The sequence below is a fragment of the Thunnus thynnus genome, chromosome 15 (assembly GCF_963924715.1).
Source record: "Thunnus thynnus chromosome 15, fThuThy2.1, whole genome shotgun sequence".
Lineage (NCBI taxonomy): Eukaryota > Metazoa > Chordata > Actinopteri > Scombriformes > Scombridae > Thunnus > Thunnus thynnus.
The window spans coordinates 9,513,448-9,534,570 of NC_089531.1; the positions used below are offsets into that span (position 1 = coordinate 9,513,448).

Genomic DNA, 21,123 nt, shown 5'->3' on the forward strand with positions numbered 1-21,123 from the left:
GATCAGAGCTTCTGGGAGTGCTGGACTGTGATGGTCGCATTGATCGACCGCAGTCAGCTGATTAGCCTGTTGTGGAAAATTCCACCCGTGTTTCTTCACTGCAGTTTGAAATACAACCTGTGCAGTCGCTGACATGGGGTCTAATCATATGAACCACTTTAAAAAACATATTAAATTAACCTTATGAGTGTTTTCCAAGTGAAAATGCAATGTTCTCAATTTGAGCTCCGTCAGATTTTATTATATTATATCATACTTAAAACATTTCATAACTGTAAATTAGTTTAAGCATGACTAAAAACATCATCAGAGGTTTGTTTCCATTCTTGTCCTCATAGCAGTAATGTGGCTAAAAAAATGCATATGAACACCAGCATCAGTAGGAGGGAGGGAGGCCACACACTGCCACTTTTTGACAATGTGTTTCCATGGTTACAAGCTCCTCACTTGGCTTTTCATTTATACTGCTTTGCTCTTTGCTTAAAAGTCGAGAATAACCTGCACTCACAGGTTGAAGGGTTTGACCCGCTGATACACAGAAGAGTAAAGGCCGGTTCTCTGTCAGATACTAACTACAGAATAAGTTTTAACAGATTGCATTGAAATAAATTGTGAGTTTAAATCCCTCAAAGAAATAATGATTAGAGTAGTTTTATCAATTCATTCTGATTCATGTCATTATATGACATTAAAGATGGCCTAGCACAGTTGAAAGAGAGGTTGCACATTATTTTTTTACTTACTTGTCTTCATTAAAACACAAAATTGTAGATTATATGAACATGCAAAACATTCCAACACACGAAATTACGCAATTCACATTCCAAATGACAAATTTCTTCATAAAGGAAAATTGAAGTTTCTGTTTCCTGCTTTAAAGACTGAAGTCTGGAGCCAGAAAACCAGGAAATCAAGGCTAAATGGACTGATTGTAAGACTTATTGTAGACAAAGACGGAAATGAGTCCATGACCTTATTGTTCTATTCCTGACAAAAGCTGTTAATGTTATATTTTCATAATGCAGTCCATAAACCAAATTGCATTTAGAAACCAAAGCATCTCGCAGGATTTCAGCACATGCAAAAAGAGCAGGACTCATGTATTCCATCGAAGCCTTTGAATCTATCTTGTATGTATAGATATTAGAGAGATAGAGAGTCCAAAAACGAGGACACTATTATATTAGCAAAACCAGCAACTCTTCAGCAACTCTTGTATAATAAGAACATAACAAACAAGGCACATAACTGTCCTTACAGTACTCTAACATTGCTTTGGGCAGAGAGGGATAAACTAAGTATGATAATCTGATAAAGTCATTGGTGCATTCAGACATGTAAAGAGTTGGTGAAAACATCCACCCTCCCGCCCTACAACTGTCCCTAAAACTTGTGTAAAAGGATTAAATCCATGAGAGGAAAAAACATCTCTGTTGCCATTAGTCACTATTAATTGATTTTCCCGGTGAAGCCCTTGTGTAGATCAAAAAAAAAAATGTTCCTGCACAGGCACCATTAAACCCCGGATAGCTTGACTCCTGGCAGGAGATGAAGTGTCACCGCGGCCTCGGTTTGAACAACACCCACAGGTAGGACGAGAAACAGACGACCAATTATGAGCCGCAGCGGCAGCTCAGCATGTTCTGTCCTGGACCTCCTCCCTCTAACCTGGCCTGTTGTCAAGCTGCTCGTGCTCAGCCCCCTGCCTCTGTCTGCCTCCTCACATCTACTTCACAATTACCGCTTGTCTGATGGGATGATAATCACCGCGGCAATCAAATCAGGCTTCAGATCTGCTCTTGTGTTTCTGCAGTGGCTCTTGTTTCTTGTAGGCTGCTGCTCTGATGAGAGGCAGAGGAGATTCAAGAGTAAACCGTGGCCAGTTATCATCAGTGGTCTCTTCCAAGCAGATTTCACAAAACATGAAGGTAGCAGCTGATATGACTGTGATAACACGAATTAAATTCACATTTTCCTGTTTTAAATCTTGAACAAAAACAGTAAACATGTTAACAGCTAATAAGGAGCCTTCCATGTTCTTTGCCAGAAGAAGCAAAATCCTGCTGACATTTATAATAACGCACAAATAACTTAAGTTAAACTTCTGAAAATGGACGGTAATTTAATCTTTATATGACAAGCTCTGTAATCATACAACCGTCTTGATGGCGTGAATGCTGGTAAGTCATTAACACGGGAGTATTTCCCATCACCACTATTTATCCCACACAGTATGATGACGTGAATGTGGCATAATCATAGTATAGAGACTTTGTAATACCTGGAAATAACACACATACGCACACACACAAGCTAAAGTTCCTATATAAGGAATATGCAAAATATCACAATTATGACATTTATACCTCCACCGGGTAGATTTGTATGTGTTTAAATTGTAGTTAATCGTGTTATTTCCGCAGATTTGTCAAATTGTGGTGCCTGAGGTGTCACATGTATTTAATATTTTGGCTTTTAAATTAGTGCTCAATCAGCATAATTCATAAAGATGACTGAATATATGAACCAAAGGAAGAATTAGGTTTTATGCAGCCTTCTCTCATCACATTATAATTATATTAAGCAGCATTCACAAGCAATATTCTTCCTACATGATTATATCTAAATTAAATGTGAGAGGAGAACAAGCTCTTTTTTTTTTCTCCAACTTGTATTTGAGTGTTTTTCCATCAGCTGAGCATGTGTGTGAGAACACAAGATGGATCAGATTAAGTGTGTCAACTGCATGTGGATAAAAGCCCCGCTGTGACCTCAGGATATTTCCACATGCTCAGACGTATCAGTCACTGTTCTGTCAGCTGCGCCCCATGTTCCTGTTCATGTGACACAGAACCAAAACTCATAAATCGTATTCGTCCCAAAGACTGAAACACACAAATTGGTGTTTGGCTCATAAAGTGGAAAAAAACAACCTCATTCCTCACTGTACATCCATGATGTGTTTGCTTGGCATTTTTATGGCCTGTATTTCACAGGGCGAACCGGAATTGCAATAAAATGTGAGAATAAAACAATCATCACCTCCTGTTAAGGGGAAGAAATCTGGTTAACCATTGTGAAAAATGTTTGAGTAGGCTACAATAAAACTCCCGTTGCTGATCATAAAAACACTCTTATCATGCTTAATGCTTTACGTTGTGAAATACCAACATGTTCTTGTTTTGCTAGCTCGGGAACAAAACATTTCGTTCTTCTTGTACTGCAAGCACTCATGAGTAACTGTAGGTTGTGAAATCCAAACACAGCATGCAGGAGCCAAAGTGAGGCGTCCCTGCTGAGTAATGCACAAAGACTCGCATGTGCAAGACACGTTACTCCAAGATAAGAGTCCTTTAAGCATCCTGACTCCTACAAAAAGGACACTGGCTGCATGTTATGACAGATATGACGCCAAGATGTGAGCCGGGGTGAGAGTATCTGCAGAGTCATGAAGCCGGGACACTGTGTCATGTGATAAGGCTATTAGAGAAGGATCTGGCCTCCTTAAATAACCTGGATTTAAGCCTTGCATGGTGCCACTGAGAGAAAAAGAGACAGGAAAAGCAGGCAAGGTGGTGAAAGATGTAGTGGTGTGGTTTGGGTGATGGGTGGAGGTATGATGGTAAGCAGGAGGAGGAGGAGGAGGAGGGGTGGGAGATGAAGAAATAAACTGAAAGGCTGACTCAGAGTCACAGGGAGAGAACATCCTGCGTCGAGCGCTGTGCAGCACTAATAGGCTGACTCACAGTGCATGGTGGGAAAATCATGTTCTGGAAAACTTCTTAGTGTATGATCCATCTCCTGAATTACAACCACAGACGCACATGCAGCGGCTGCACCCTGCTCAAGTATCCAAGTGTCCGTATGTGTAAACACTCACTCACGTTGCAGTTGTTTGAATGCACAGAACATTATTTTTAATTCTTGTGGGAGTTTTTTTGTATTAAAGACATGCAGAATATTTTCATCTATGCACCCTTAAGAAAACCTGGCATCTTAAGTTTCACTGAGTTAAAGGAGGGAGGGATGTTTTCTTATTCATGACTATTGTATTCTCATAGTACGACTATTGTATTTCTACGAGGCACATGAATGACATTTTTCCACCAACGTTTCGTTTCACCAGAGCTTATTCGGTTTCAAGTTCTCCACACACAGCTCGAATTAAATAGGTTGTTTGTATTATTCAACAACAACAGTCTAAAGCCATGTTGGCAGCTCTGAGACTCTTCTGTTCTTTGAGCTAAATGCTAATGTCAGCATGCAAACTCTTTCATGTTGACAGTGTTCCAGTGTTGGAAAGTAACTAAGTGCATTTACTCAAGTACTGTACATAAGTGCAGTTTTGAGGGACTTGTACTTTACTTGAGTATTTCCATTTTATGCTACTTTATACTTCTACTCCACTACATTTATTTGACAACTTTAGTTACTTTTCAGATTAAGATTTGACACAATGGATAATATAACAAGCTTTTAAAATACAACACATTGTTAAAGATGAAACCAGCGGTTTCCAACCTTTTTGGCTTTTGACGTCTTACAAAAAGCAGTGTGTAGTCGGGGTCACATTTCAGATGTCTATGAGTTGTTAACAGCTCCACCAAATAGTGATTTTTCCCTCTAAACTTCTCACATGATTTCATTTCAATAAATGTTCAAATGATCCAATATTTCACCAAAAATCAAAGATTAGAGAAAATTCCTGAAAACCCGAAAGCAGATTTTCTTCTTTCCTCTCCCATTAATCATCTCACGACCCCGCGGGTTTATCTGGTGACCCTTTGGAGGGGCCCTGACCCCTAGGTTGGAAACCATTAGACTAAATTAGCTAAGTGTATATAAAGTAGTTGAAACTAGCTCCACCTCCAGCAGCTACAACAGTAACATGCTGCTCTAACACTAATGCCTCAGTATTAATAATCTAATGATGTCATATATAATAATATATCAGTCAGAGGAATGAAACGAGTACTTTTACTTTAATACTTTAAGTACATTTTGCTGCTAATATTTATGTACTTTTAATTTAGGATTTTTCATGCAGGACTTTTACTTGTAATGGAGCGTTAATACATTGCTGTATTGGTACTTTTGATTGAAAACACGATCACTAACAACGCCAGAGAAAGCTGCGACTGACGCAGAGTGAAGAGAGAATCATAATGACTCTGAGGCCCATGACCACGAGGAATGAAGAATTTCACCTCATTCTGGCGGGCAGGGATCAGGTGAAAAGGATTATGTGCTCATTAAACCGAAAGTCTGAATCAAACCTCAATTATCCTCGAACGGCAACCTTACAAAGCCGCTCAAATCACCGCATGGTTTCGTAAGAGTTGTTAAGAGCTACTGTACGGGGGGAAACCAGCTGGAGCCTCAGCTGCACCTCGCCTCTCTTGTGTCTCTGTCACCGATGCAGCATCCAGATCAAACTGAACTTTGGGTCCACGTTGAAGTGTCCCGACACACAGGCTTAAACAGAAGGGGCCCTGCCAGTTAAAATTAAATTCAGTAGAGTCAAAATGGAGACAGATCTAGCAGATTATTAGATTAGTGGTCATCATGGCATCTATTTATTGTTAATGTTTAAGGGAACAGTTCAACTTTTCATACCATATTTTTCACCATTTGACAAATCAAACCAAAAAAAGGAGCCAAATACAAATTTTAATGAAACATAATATCAATTTTTATATGCTTGGTAATCAATTATGTCATTTATCCAGCAAAAATAACAGCATTTGCATGTTCCAGCCTCTCAAATGTGATGATTTCTTACTTTTTTCTGTTTTATATCACTATAAATGGAATATTTTGAGGTTTTTGACCACTCATTGAACAAAACAAGCAGTTTCAGGATGTCTCCTTGGGGTCTGGGAACTTGTGATTGGCGTTTTTCACCATTTTCTGACATTTTATTGACCCTAACTCTAACCTGGACTATTTGAAACAATACACAGATTAATAAATAATGAAATGATTGTTAGTTGTAGCCCTATTTACTATTAACTATGACTGTCTCTATAATCAGACCGGGGGAGGGCGTCTCCTGCAGCTCTGCGATGGAAATCAGCTGACGGGAGGATACAACACACTTACTAATGGTCACATTTACACAAAGGTGTTATTCACATGCCGACCCAGTATGGTCTAATTCTCAGTTACATAACTTTCACTTAAGTCTTAAGTTTTAAAGAGAAACAAACCCGTCCACCTGCTTGTTATATACTGCGTGTATATTGTGCAGCAGCTAAACAAACGGTGGATATAAACACACTCAACACCTAGAATGAAAGTAATTATGTGACCTCGAAGTGATTCTGAGAAGGTTCTCTATATGTGAAACTGTTACGTGTGACTCTTAGCCGGAGGTGATCCTCAGAGCGTCACCTTTTGAACAAGTCAGAGAGCAGTGACGACAATTGGGGCAACGTTCACTGTACTGTCTGGTCGCCACAACGCCTTTAGGTGGATTACAACTCTTGTTCGGTCGTAGAGTGGTTTCTGAGATGGGGCTAATCCTCTGATATCTGTCTCATTCATGACTGTGATTCAACAGTCTTACCTCTCTGGCCGTTCACCTTGATTTAGATTCACAACGGCCCTGTCTCAGTTGTAGTAGTAAAGACTTTAACCTCCAAATTTGACACACACCTTTACAGCAGGGCCCTAGCCAGGATTCCTTGTTTCCCATTGAAAAAAATGTTTTACCCAGTATGAAAGTAGTGTGTAATTGTTTTCTTATTAAAGGATAGGTTTGCAATTCTGCAAGTCTGTCAGGTTCTGCTTGCTATAATCAGTATGAACCTCCTGTTCATACCAACCATCAGAAGAAGTTCTCCTGTGCAAAAATGTAATTAAAACATTATTTAAAGCTAATATGAAGCTTCAGCTGTCTAGTTAGTCAAATCCAGTAGATATCTTTCAACGTTACAGTCTTTTTAGTGCCAAAGTTCCTCTTTTTGTAACTATATTTACACTGAAGCTCAACAAGGAAACACATTGTTGAGCAAACAAAGAAGAACAAAAGACTTTTATATTAAAAAAAGACTGTAACTGTGGAAGATATTCTTTTTATTTGACTCATATCAGCTTTAGGTAAACTTTTAAATACATTTTTTAAAACAAGAACTGAGGATTTTGTCCCCCATCATTGACACTGTAAGCGCATTTGGTCAGTGTTGACAGGAGGAACGATTACAGCAAGAAAATCTATTCAGTGTTCATTTGGGCTCCTGACTGTTGTTTTAGAACAGACCTGAAAAACTGAGACCTTTTGGTATGGAAATACTGCATTTTTGTTGTGAGCAAATAGCATTAACATTAGATCCACTTACTTGCATTTTCTAGAGATTGAACCACATTTCATGGTCTTCATCGTTGGATGAGTTTGTTGAAACGCCACCTGCTGATGAAGACCATAAAATGCAGTTAAAATCTCTGAAAAAGCTAGTAAACTGACCTCTTTTTTTTGTCAAATTACTGTTTCCAAGGTCATGATTAAACCCTCAGCTCAACTACCGTTTCAATTTTTATTTAGAGCAGTAATAATCAATTTCTTTGAACAATTTGGGGCAGCGGAAGAAGATGAAACCACAACATTGAGATACTATCGACTTTTGAAGTTGTTTGTGGCCTATTTACACATCCACCGGTCACAGAGCAACGTTATCATTCATTTGGATTTGTGTTTCTGGTCACCTGACGAATGTAACTCCAATATTCACTTTCCTTTGTCTCTGTTCTGGTATCCAACAACTCCTGAGGGAAATATCTGGCTCTTTAGTTGCTAAATGCTCCACTATGTTCGTTAGCTCGTCGCTGACTTTGTCTGTCTGCTGTTCGGTGCTGAGCAGGTAGCGCACAGTGTGTTTATTAGAGCTTTTATGCTGAAAACAGTGAGACTGAACCAAAACCATAAAGTCACGGGTCATAAAACCAAAACAAAGAGCTGAAAGATACTAAAACAACTTCATGGAGCTGAAGGGGAACTGCAGATTGACCACTTTCACAGTCATCTAATCCATTGTTTATATAAAAATATAAATTAGTGCAGCTTTAATTTTGCTTTTAAAGATGTTGAGTGTAGAAACACTGAAAATGTGACCTCAGTGGCGGCAGCGGCGCCTACTGCCCTGTGTTATTGAGAGATCATATCTAACAATGAAAGCAAAACAAATTTTTGGGAAAGCTTTTTGTGTCACTGAGCTATTTTAAGATCTCTGCCCTGAAGTTGAAATGTGATTATCTGTTTGTTCAAGCCTGGTAAATCTTTTCAAGCTTCGCCTGGTAGAACTGTTTACGCCGTTGTTGGTACTGTACAGACAGGTTCATGCAGCAAAACAGACTCTGTCAGATGTAATCCGAGTGGCATGGTCGAAATAGGATTATTCAAACAGATCACATTATGATAAATCTGCAGTATATTGTTTGGAGGAGACTTCTGAGATAGTGGGTAAAAGATAAAACAGCTTTTTCTTATTTATATCTTCAACAGAGCAGTGATGCTAAAATCTCTCCCCGGCTCTAATTTTGTTTGCAGAAAATAAACAAACTTCCTTTAAGTCTCCACGTCTCCCAGGCATGCAGATAAGAGTAGAGCAGCCTATGTTTTAGTCTAAACACAGACTCAGATTGTCAGTTTTTGGTGTTCATCTGTATGCAAATCATGTCAGCTGGGCAAGTGGTCGGCATCACTGCGGGCAAACAAAGCTGAAATTCATCCTGGACGTCTGCTGATGGCGCAGGCCGCGACAGACGGCCGAAGAGAAGTCTGCTCCTCTATGGCCTGTATTGTTGTACGGCAATGCAGTCTGAGTCATCGACCACGAGGATCCGAGAGGAGGACGCTCAACACCCACCAGCAACGGCTGTCCGCTGGGTTATAAAAGCTCTCCAACATAAAAATGGTCTGTCATGGCCATAAAAGCACTTTTCAAAATGGGGGACCGCTTCATTCAAAAAGGCTGTTTTGAAAAAAGGTCACTGATTGAATATTGCCACAAACACAATAACTTTGTCCTATTGAAAAAAGTATTTTGTCTCATGAATTAGGCTACTATAGGACTGAACTTTCAAGCCAGCAGCCTACATGGACAAATGAGAAGTAATTTTTAAAGTGTGTGACCAGAAATTTCCATTCTGTCTTATTTTGGACTACCATTTTCATTAGCAACCACTGAAATTTTCAAGATGAGGAAGTGAAGCAGGCTATTTTTGAATTATTTCCTGCTGGTTTTTTTTGTGTATTTACTATACATATTTTTGCATATTATTTCTTTATTGAGTTTTTCCATGAGTATATCCAAAGGTAGCTGCATAACAAGTATATCACAAATATGCGTATTTAAGGACTGTATTTAATCATGCTCTACCACAACTGCAGACTGTTTCTCCCCATCCTATTCATCCCCATAACCCTCCCACTTACCCCACCATCCACACTGATGGGCCAAAATAATACAAAATAAATAATATATTTTTTAAAAACATTAAAAAAGGAAAGAAAAATATGTAGATTTAAAAAAATGTATATTGCTCATTTCATTTTTATTGTTAAGTATACATGTAGGTATTCACTACCCACTTGTTTTGTTTTGCCTTTTCCTTATCTTATAACGTTGTATTTTGTGGTTAATCTCCGTCATATTATACACTGCCTTGTCTCTTCGTCGTTCTGTACTGAACTTAAAAGTGCAATAAAATTAGCTTTCTTGCTACTGTAGTCATTTTATTTGCTTTAAAAAAAAAATCTTAACCGTAATTTGTCTTTTATATTGTGCCCCTGCCACTGCTTATGAAGATATAGCAGGACGTTCATCCAAAAATCACATAATTATGTGATGAATTCATCAGGAGATGTAATATTCAGTTCAAACAACCTGCCGCCATTTGCGGTACGTCACTGCCCCCTGCCGGGCGACCCCGTGCATACATTTAAACAACGTCACATCCGGCAGTTAAGTTGAGACACAGCGGTTGATCGATGAGGTACGTGCATCTAATCCGCTTCCATCGACGCAAAAGTATTAAATTTAGAAATTGTTTAACTTTATCAAATGTTTTATTAGTGAAATATTGAGTTAAAATGGCGGGTCTTAGAGAGAAATGTCGTTTTTTAAGTGATGTAAGTTGGAGAAATGTGAGAGCTGCGCTGCTGGTAGCTGAAACATGCTTGCTGAGTTTTTTTTTAAACAGTCGTTAATTTTCGTTTTCTGTGTTACAGACTCTGCAAACTGAAGTAATGTGTCTGACCTTCAGCAACAAAATGGAAAGGTAAGACTGCTCACCTGTTTTTCTTTTTTTTGTGAAAATTATTTCCCAGCTCATGTGAATCAGTGGGTTGGGGAAAAAAGTTGGAGACGTCAAGTTAAACTTCCACTATAAACTCTAAAGTGTCCTATTTGTTGACATTATTATGATTATTATGAAATGTGCAGACCTTTCCAGCGAGGCTCAGCCTGTGGTGGTTCTGACCTTTCCTGTTGTGTCTGCTAGAGAGATGTGAGGCTGTTTGAGGCCCTGCTGTGACTCTTCATGGCAGGGTTATAGGTAAACCTCAGACAGACTGTGTTTAACTAAGTTAAATATATATCAGTATCTCATTTTTAAAACTGATTTCATTGTGTATGTGCTGTTTCATAATCTCTAAAAACATTCTGGGATTTTTTTTTTTGAGCCAAGAAGCTACTTACCTCATGACCATGTGCCATTAAGGGATGAGTCTGCATGTTTTTTTTCATCCCCTAAAAAGATGAAAACAGCTGATCTCACTGCTCATCTGTTTAATTTCAACTAGGGCTGCAAGTAACAACCGCTTAATCTGCAGATTGTTTTCTTGATTCGATGTCTGTCCATAAAATCTCAGAAAATAGAGAAAATTGCACATTGTAATTTCTTACAGTTTGAAGCTACGTCTTTAAAAGTTTTGTCTATAAAATATCCTAATAGAGAAATGTGCAATAATTCCTTTAAGTTCATGGCGACATCTTCAAATGTCTCGTCTGATCAACAGTCTAAAGTCTAAATTATTGAGTTTACTGTCATGTATGACTGAAACACAAGAACCATTGTTTGATTATCAAAATAGCTGATTTTCTGTTAATTGATTAATCGATTAGTCGTTGCAGCTCCAGTTTCAGTTTGTACTGGGCGATATGGGGAAAACTAAATATCCCAAATTTCAGAAGATTGTTTTTGTTTTCATGTTAGGCTGTCTACTTGATTTGATTTAAGGGAAGTTGCACTAAATAGTAGCGATAAAGTATGATGTATAATATTTTTATTTAATCAGGTAATCTCATTGAGATCAAGATCTCTTTTTTTTTTTTTTTGCAAGAGACCAGAGCACAACAAAGAGAACCAACAAAACCACCTACAGCATCATGATAAAACGTAAAATCTGTATCACAAAAAAACTCCCATATTGACCTTAGCGTTAAATTAGTATTACTAAAATACATACATGTTTGATAGTATGTATACTCTGTTGCCTTATGGGCATATTTTAACACATCGTTGTAACAGGAGTACGTTCATGGTGGCAAAATGTTTGCAATTTGATAAATTAGCTTTATTTTCACCTGCAGGGTTACACAAGTTTGTCTTGAGTAACTGCTTCATGCTGTTAATGATTACAACATTGTTTCATGTTTCTATATAAGCTTTCACAGTCTCATCTCTTGATGGCTCATCATTCTTCTGAGGTAAACTTGGTAAATTTAGTAAAATCACATGACACTAACAAAATAATATGTTTTACAGGACTGAAGAGATGAAGTCAAACCCTGCCCTGCTCAGACCGCCTGACTGACATCTGATGCTCGTGTAGGAGTTTTGACAAAATGCTGTAAAATCCAGGTTTGTATTTGTAAAGACTGAATGTTATGACAACATATGACTGTGTGAGTCTGGAAACTACTGCATGTTTATTTAAAATTCCTCAGCATTGGCTTTGACCTGACTGGACTTGGACTTATCTCTTTTTTTTAAAAATAATTTTAGATTGAATCATTAGTTGTATTTAGTTTGGATTAAGTCAAATTGCAACACCAATACATAATTCACTATTTTAATATCTGACCTTGAATATATGAAGCAAAAATAACCAAAACAACAAATTTGTAAAAGACTGGTGAAATTTTAGTGTTTAGAAGTAAATTCCTTGTTGTTTCCTGCTTCTGACACTTGAAACATAGAAGTTTTTAGCTGTCAGATGTGCTTAAAGTATTAATAATATATAGAAAATTAATGGAATTCTGCATATGGTCAATTTGTCAGTTTCATATCTTTACAGAATGAATTTTGAGGGGTTTTTTGGGCTGCTGTCAGACTAAGAAACCAGTTGCAGCCTCATTGTGGTGACAGAAAAATAATCTCATAATCTTAGGTCCTGCTGTATTTAAATCCGTCTTGTCGAACAGTAAACTGTCAGGTATGTGCAGACCTTTCCAGCGAGGCTCAGCCTGTGGTGGTTCTGACCTTTCCTGTTGTGTCTGCTAGAGAGATGTGAGGCTGTTTGAGGCCCTGCTGTGATTCTTCACGGCAGGGTTATAGGTAAACCTCCAACAATCTTCTTAGGTCTGAAACCAGACAAGATGGTTCATGAACTGATCCGTAACTCATTGACTCAAACCTTCTTTTTTTTTTCCACATTTCAGGAGTGGAGAGACATCTCGATGCTTTCTGAGGTGTTTTCTGTCGTGTGCAGAAGCCTGATGATGACAAAGTCTCACATGAAGCAGGTACGTTTACTAACACAACTTTAATTATTAAATATTCCACAAATTATAGATTATTGATAAAACCTGAATCTTTAACTGAACTGCTAGTTTCAATATGTCAACATTCACTTTGTTACTCAGTTAGAATTTACTGGCTCCCTCTGTGTGATATATTTGTTTGAATTAAACTCTACTTATTTAATTGAATCCTCAGAACTTCCAGCTGGTCTTGATGAAAGTTCTCCAGTAACCGTGTGGATCGATGTTTGAGTACGATGCAGGTGAAGATACGTCTCCGAGGTTCTGATGGCGCTTCATATTTTTTTAATAAGAAGCTACTTGAAGTTTCGCCTTTTTCTTTGTTCTCCGCAGAGTTGATCTGAAAGTCAGATAACTCTGCAGATAAGATTGCACCCCTGTGTCTGTGTTTGAGGTTTAAAAGGAAGAGGAAATGTTTTCATGTGATATACGTGCATATTAAATGTGTCACAAAGTGTGTCTTCTATAATTGTGAAGTTTTTGTGATCACATTAAGATTTATGTTACTGGTGAAATTGTAATTAAAGATATTTTCTAACATTTGTGGAAAGTGACTTGAAAAGACATGAAATAAACTTCATCCTAAACAAACATGCTGTGGTTGTAATTTGATCGGCTGCTTTACAGGTGTTCAAAAAACTCAACACTAATGTTGTTGTTGGATTATCATAAAACAAGATTAGACTGTGCGGTTGGATGTATCTGAAGTTTGTTCTCAAGAAAACTGATGTTTTAATGTTTCAAAGGAAATAAACGTCCTACTGCTCATCCTTTATTTTTATTCTGTAACAAAGATGTGATGCTGGTGAAGATCCTTCTGAGGGCGACGTTGCACCACATTTTTATGAGTAAAGTGAATTGAAACATGAAATACTTGTTTAAGAAACGAATTTCCAGGGATTAATTTAAATACGACTGTTGCTACAAAGAGACTGACAGTGATGATGATTCAAATGTGGATTTATAGTTTTCATAACCAGTTAATGCAAATTAGAAATTTGACTGACATATTTTGACTAATAAAACAAATGTCTGCCTTAAAATTATGTTTTTAACAGTCACAACCTCTAAAGAAAACACACAGCAGGACTAATATATCTGGGTTAAAAGGAAATTAAATACCATTAATACAAAAATCTAATCAATCAATCAATAAGCTTTTATTTGAGTCAGATCATTAACGTCCCCAATACAAGACTCAGTTCTTTAGCTACCTGCTGACAGTTTGTGGCTTATTGACAGATGTGATGCACTGATACTGTCAGATCCTTAATGATTGATCCTTAAAACAAGTATGCTAACCTATATTTATCCACGGAAACAAAACTCAGACACACCTTCGTATAAATCCGGAATGAATTATTATAAAACATAAAATATATAGAATAAAAATGTACTCCTTTTGTTTGGGTTGTGTGTCCCAAACTTATAAACTTTTCCCCGCGACTTGTGTGGCGGTTTTAAGACACTGTGTTTAGTTATTTCATTAGTGTTTTTATTTTATTGTTCTAAACACCTTTAACTCTGTACAGGTGCTGTATAAATAAACGTTTCTTATTCTTCATTGTTTTTGTTGGGTTTTTTTTTGTTTTTTTCATTGAAATCAAAATGTCAACATGAAATTTAGTTTTATATTTCATTTTATTTATAGTTGATCGTGTGAACAATCTTTAAAACTGGAGCGGACGTGACGTCATTACTTTCGTTTCCTCCATTCACCGTAACTCTGCACGAAAGACGAGAAGTGAACAGAAGTGAGCAGTAAAGTATGTAACCAACATGACTGAGATGTTTACAGTGTATATATATAGTGCGTAGATTCAGTCAGCAGTAAATATCTGTGTGCATGTAATGGAAATAAGTTGACTCGGTTACATTTAGAGAAATATGTTTTTATCCAGTAGATTTGTTCCATCAGTGTTTGCCTTAATTACTAAGATTGTTCTGATTGGTAAATTAGTTAATTTTAAGTTTTCATGTGCAATAATTAATTTACCTTTGAGTCACAACTTGAAAAATTGACTTAGTTTCACTTTCGACGAAACGTCTTTGACTTTAAGTTTCATGTAGCTAAGATGAACATTTTAAAGATGCCACAATCATTTTAATATCTTTTACTCGTCTTATGAAATCTGGACAAACATGAAGCACAAAATGAGTCTTGTTTTCCCTTTTCCCCTTTGCTGTCTCAGTGTTTCCAGCAGCGACGTGCGGATGGAGAACAGGAGAAACATGGTGGAGGTTTTGGGGGTTCCAGATGTTTTACCAGCTGCGAGGATAATTGATAAACTGCAGGTTCATTTCCTCAAAGCCAAACACGGAGGAGGAGAGGTGCTGAAGGTGTTGTACCCTTGTTATCGGCCCGGACAGGCCTTCATCATGTTTGAGAAGCGGGAGGGTGAGTCAGCACGAAGCACAACATCCTCATAAAACATGATTAGTTAGTGTGTGGTGAACTCGGTAAAAGTGGGTTAAAAGACACCAGAGTAAAGAAAAAGTTAACTTTGGATGTTTCCTGGAAAGTTTTAATCACTTTTCTCATTAAAATGTATTTACTAATTTGTGATTTTTGGCGCCCTCTACTGTCCGTTGGTGGGAAGTACAACAACAATACACTGAGCAGCCACTTAAATAGGTACATCTGTGCAATCTAATACAACAGCTCTGCCATAAATTCTACTTTTATGAAGCTTCTACATTTTCAGTTTTTGTTGGCATTGTCAGAAACGTGAGAATTCTACTTTATGTTTATTAATGCGGTCGTAGTGGGTGGTGTTGGTGTACTGTAGGGCATTATATTGAAAAGTGTTCCTAATATTGTCTCCACTCCATTAAAATACATGAAGGGGGCAAAATATTAGGAACATTTTTCCATATAACGCCCTCCAGTACATCACCGCCACCACCCACTACGATCTCAATAATAAATATAAAGTAGAATTATCACCTTTCTGACAATATCAACAAAAACTGAAAAAGTAGAAGCTTTGTCAATGTAGGATTTATGGCGGAGCTGTTGTATTGGTTTGCACTGGTGTTCCAAATAAAGTGGCCAGTGAGTGCATGTCTCATTGCTTTTGAGTGATGGTGTCTTGCAGCATTTTAACACATAAACATACCGTAGGTCTAAGTCTATTTCCTGTGGAGTTTGATCATTTCAGTAGTTGCCCCCACCCAGGAAAGCACTTCAACTGAACTGATCATGTACAGCATCAGCCAAACGTTTGGACACACCTTCCCGTACACTCGAAAGAGAAAAGGTGTCTAAACTTTTGACTGATACTGTACTGTGTGTAATTATAAAACTGTGTAAAGGCTTCTTCATGCATCAACTGAAGACTCCAGTTATTTAGCAGCTTTGTAAGAAAATTCTTCATGTTCTTCATGTTTCCACACAAGGACAAAAAAAGGACCCAATCAAGGACAAACAGATTTATGTTGTTTATGCACCTGTTATTTTGACTAGAGCTGCAGCGATTAATTGATTAGTTGATCAACAGAAAATTAATTGGCAGCTGTTTTGATAATCAAATAATCATTTAAAGCAGCTGTAATTGATATTTTACATAACGACGATGTGTAATGTTGCTCGTAGTGATGAACCTACAGACAAGTATAAGTGATTCTGCAGCTCTCCTCAGCTTTACGGAGCTTTATAGCGAGTTTCAGCTCATTGTTTAGCTGTCCGATTGCAACTTTACTGTTTTCATAGTGTTATTTTCGTCCACTCTCAGAGAAAAAGCTCTAACTGTGCGCTACCTGCTCATCACTAAACAACAAATAGACACAGTTAGCTGGTGAACATAGAGGAGCATTTAGCAGCTAAAGAGGCAGATATTTCCCTCAGGAGTTGATAGAGAGAAAAAACAGCTAAAGGAGAGTGAATATTGAACTTATATTCTCCAGGTTGACAGAAACACGACTCCAAATGAATGATAATGTTGCTCCGTAACTGCTGGATGTGTAAACAAGCAAATGTTTGCTCACAGGTTCAACATATCAACTTAAAAGGAGATGATATGTCAGTGTTGTGTTTTAACCTTGTTTCTTCAAAATCAGTTAATACAGGTTTAAGTAAGTTTTTAATCAAAAGTGGCACATTTGCTGGTTCAAAGCTCTCCAGTGTGAGAATTTGTTGCTACTCTTGGTCTTACATTACTGTATATTTAAGATTTTGGGGTTTGGGACTGTTGGTTGGACAAAATAAGGACAAATAAGACTTTAGAAGCAATGATGTTCTGATGGGTTTAAAAAAAAAAAGCAAAACATTTTCTGATGTTTTATTGACCAAACGATTAATTAATAATAAAAATAACTGTGACTGCAGTTAGTTTTGACCACAATTATTTCATTTACACCAAACATTTTATTCATGACAGTTAAGCTTATTTGTAATAAATGAAGCATGCAGCGTACCTCAGGATGTCAACTCGAATAAACCGATATTCTCACATGGCGCACTCGTGTCACCCATTTAATCATGGCAGTGTGATTAAGTTGTTAGTCCTCTGTTCACTCTTTTGCTGCCCTGCCTGCTGCTGTTAATGTAGCTTTTCATAAGCAATAGGATATTCCCCCTACTGGTCTGAGGTGCCTGTAGGGGAATGTTGAACTTAACCCACAAACATAAGGTGTTCACTGGATAATACATCCTATTGTGGTACCTTCCAGGGGAATGACGACTCTCACATAGAGGCTTCCTCATTATGGCTGATGTTTATATCTAATGTGGTTGTTGAGGGGTTTTATTACTGTCACTCAATGCTGTGTTTAACTTCCTTGTAGGGAGTGATAAGGTTGACAAAAATCAATGCTGCACATATTTTACATCCGCATAATAATCTTTTTCACATGAGTTGGATGACTGACGTGGAATGTTTGCAGTACTCACTTTTTCATCCTCTATTGCTGAGAAGTGGAAAATACCCAAATGTTTATCTGTATGTGTGTGACAGAGGGTGATCTCCAGATCAAATTATATGTTAGTTCCTATAAAATTAGTTTGGAAAGTCAAAAGTCAAAATACTACTGCTGACTTATAGTTTATAGATTTTATTTTAAACTGTATCAGTTTGACACTACTGTTCTGTGAGTCTACATCATGGTTTGCAAATTAAAAGTGGTTAAACTCACTAGGTAGGTTTATCTTCGATTACATGTCTGGTTGAGGTCAATCAATCGTTTAGTCAACGAGTCAAATCTTGTGTTTCTTCCCAAAGTTGCTGCTCGTGTCTTGAGAAAGAGCCCTCACGTGTTGGAGGTGGATCATCAACAGTATAGTTTAACAGTGAAAGCAGCGGACTGTCCTCAGGTAACCGAACATTAACAACATCCTTTTACTTTAACTTGTTCAGAACTGATTGTCTGTGAGCTCTTTGTGCGTCATTCTGATGATGTTTTTTTCCTCCTACTTCTCTTAGATGGACTTCCCAGTGGAGGCAACGGTACATTTGAAAGATTTCCCAGATAAGAAAGTGGTTCGAGAAATCCTCAAGTCACATGGCTTTGCATTGACGAATCTGAGCAGCGATCAGGTACGTGTCAAGGGTTCATTTTTGAAGCTCGGAGTTGTCAAGGCCTGTTTGGAGCAGCGTCCTCACTCACAAACCCAGACCAGGATAACACCGTACTCTTCGCCGCTCCAGAGGGTTTCCTCTGGTGCAATACCCAAAAACTACACCAACATCAGCTCAGATGTGTCAGATAGTAGAAGAAAACACTCAGGATACAGAGACAAGCCTCCGCATGCTTCACCATCTTCACCATCTTCACCCACCACTTCCTCATCTTGGGCATCTGGCTCTTCCCACAACCGTCCCACCTCTGCGGAGCACAGAGCTTCTTTGTCTCCAAGACCAGACCAGCGTACGTCACTCAAGCGAGGGACAGAGTCTTTTCTCATTGACGCAGATGTGTTTAAGTATGCTCTACGCTTCAGGAAAAAAGATATCAACGTCATCCTGGACAGCCATGACGTTAGACTAGAAGAGCTTCAGGTTGGCGATAGCTTTAACATAACTTTACAAGGGAAGAGTGTGAAGATGGCTGTCGGTAAACTACAGAGCCTTTTGAATGATCTCAGCAAATCCCTTCGCACTCAGGAAGTTCCTCTGAAGGACATTGATCGTGACAGCCAGACTCTTTTAGAGAGAATTCGGAAGGAGAAAGACATTTATAAGTCAGTGCTCGTCTGTCAGATGAAAGACAGACTTCACCTCATAGGACCGTCTGACGAGAGCTACGAGTTGAAGCAGAGGCTGTCTGGGAGGCCGGTTTACGCCTCGGGACGTACAGGGAGAACATTCGACAGAAACTCTAGGAACAGGAGCAGCTCTCTGCCGCCACTCACTCGAAAGACCGCAGGAAGAGAAAGGGATGCCGTCGCTAATCCATCTCCCGTCGGAGCCCGAGGTTATTCTCCCTCAAAGTACCAGGACGTTAAAGAGGAAGTTGCTGCGCCCAAGCGGGGAGCTGCTGCTCGTTTTGGTGGAGCTGCTTTGGGAAGAAGCCAATCTGAGTCCCGTGAGAAAGCCCGGGCAGAGAAGGCTAATTACTACACACAAGAGACAAAAACTGAAAAACCTCCTTCTAATACTTTGAGAAAACCCTTGTTAAAGCTAACTGGAAAAGAAATAAAGCAAAAACTAAAAAGATGGAGAATATGAACAGCCAATCTATGTTCATTAAAGTAGACAGACAACACTGAAACTTTCCTTTTTTGACTCAATTTACATTTTTGGTTTTTTTTAACCACATTATGTGTATAAATATTTATTATCTGTCCTACTGAGTAATAGGTTTGTATGTGCAGTTACATGATGTTGATGTATTAATAGAGCCTGACTGATACTGGATTTTTGAGGCTATAATAATACCAATAGATGAGTCAAAGGACAGAACTCCTCATGAACAGCCAGTTCAGTCAATAGATGAGAGTTAAAGGAACTGTTCAACATTTTGGGAATCACACTAAATTGCTTTCTTCAGCAGGAAAGCAAATACTGTATAATTTCTCAAAATATGGTACTATCCCTTTAAAAAGATTAGATAACAATATATATTGGCTGATATTCGTGGGAAGGATCCTTTAAATTTACTTTCCAAATGACACCTTTTGTATTTCTGTTCTGCAATTTCATTTTCCTTATCAGCCAATATATACACCGATATCTACATATCTGTGATAAGCTAAAATTCCCCGATAATATTGTTTAATGTCCACAGTTTGGCTCTTTTAAATGATTATTTTTGAAGTGTAAAATTGAAATGAAGTCAGATTGATGTGTTTTGTTGTTGTGTTTTACTCTACTGATGTCAATTATTTATTACACTTGCACAATTACAATCTGTATATGATGCAATTTATGAAACAAAGGGCTATTATTATACAATGAATATTACAGATTACACTCATCTTCTTCTGTCCTGAGTATGTTTTTTTACCACCTTTGACTGACATCTCTCACATATTTGTTTTTTTCATTATTACCAGCTGCCTGCACTGTATATTGGTGATCTGGGAATCATTATACACCTGTATTCTGGATAATGTAATACATGTCAATTATGTAAATGGGGGGAAATTGTAGTAAAGATGGCAATTAATTACACAAATGGCTCCCCAGATACGTTTAGGCCGTTAAAAAAACACGAACATTAATAATAAACTTCCATTGGTGATTTGAAGAGGATCTTTGGATGTTAATTAAATGTGACGATGACGTGTATGTCTCTTTTATCTCCAGGTTTGTGCTCCACCATAATTACACGGCTGCTGTTGTCAGTGTGTGTTTCCGTTAATATTGTTTCCTGTGACACCTGAACGCAACATATAGGTGGAGACAGAAGCACATGAGAGGAAGCATGAGCAGGAAGTGAAACAGCCGCTCACTGTAGCCTGACATCATGCAGAGAGAGGAAGTACCGATGGCTGACAAGAATCTAACAGACGAACTGAAAGTTGATGTTTGACTGGATACTGTCGCCATTATACAATAAATATCATTAAGAAAAGAACAGGTGGTCAGGAAACAAACACTCTTAGGTAGGTGTTGTGTATTTCTCACCTATAAATATGTTCCAGTCTGGTGGTAAAGTCCCTTAACTCATTTAATTTTCCAATCAATGTTTGTATGAAGTGTAAATCAAAGAGACCACTTAAAAACACTGATAACTATGATTGTGACTTAGAAGCTTTTCTTTTAACAGTAATTACTAAAAAAACAAATCAGCATGACGAGAAACCGAGACTGTCCTCCACCACAGAGCTTATTGTAATGGTTTTCCCCTTTTTAAGCCTGGTTTTGTGAGTTTCTGTTATTTCAAAACTTAACATGAATCTGATTGGACAGAAACTTTT

At 38.0% G+C, this 21,123-nt stretch overlaps 1 protein-coding gene, 1 long non-coding RNA gene and 2 other non-coding genes across 6 annotated transcripts; all 4 read left to right on the forward strand.

Annotated features, from left to right (window-relative positions):
• Positions 1 to 9,934: 9,934 nt before the first annotated feature.
• Positions 9,935 to 13,357, forward strand: LOC137198530 (uncharacterized). Of its 3 annotated transcripts, none has more exons than XR_010931649.1 (5): positions 9,935 to 9,993; positions 10,229 to 10,278; positions 11,767 to 11,862; positions 12,663 to 12,746; positions 12,940 to 13,357. It is a non-coding gene; the product is annotated as an uncharacterized lncRNA (long non-coding RNA). The 3 variants fall into 3 exon arrangements; XR_010931651.1 differs by lacking the exon at positions 9,935 to 9,993 and adding an exon at positions 10,005 to 10,028; XR_010931650.1 differs by lacking the exon at positions 9,935 to 9,993 and adding an exon at positions 10,029 to 10,129.
• LOC137199118 (small nucleolar RNA SNORA9) lies at positions 10,437 to 10,571 on the forward strand. The gene has a single exon (XR_010931734.1). It is a non-coding gene; the product is annotated as a small nucleolar RNA SNORA9 (small nucleolar RNA).
• Positions 12,441 to 12,575, forward strand: LOC137199119 (small nucleolar RNA SNORA9). Its single transcript, XR_010931735.1, has one exon. It is a non-coding gene; the product is annotated as a small nucleolar RNA SNORA9 (small nucleolar RNA).
• A 1,068-nt stretch (positions 13,358 to 14,425) lies between the features above and the next one.
• On the forward strand, positions 14,426 to 20,450 carry si:dkey-154b15.1 (uncharacterized). The gene is made up of 4 exons (XM_067612414.1): positions 14,426 to 14,530; positions 14,957 to 15,162; positions 17,984 to 18,075; positions 18,185 to 20,450. Exons 2-4 carry the CDS (start codon positions 14,979 to 14,981, stop codon positions 19,427 to 19,429), a joined length of 1,521 nt encoding a protein of 506 aa, XP_067468515.1. The 5' UTR covers positions 14,426 to 14,530; positions 14,957 to 14,978; the 3' UTR covers positions 19,430 to 20,450.
• The last annotated feature ends 673 nt before the right edge of the window (positions 20,451 to 21,123 follow it).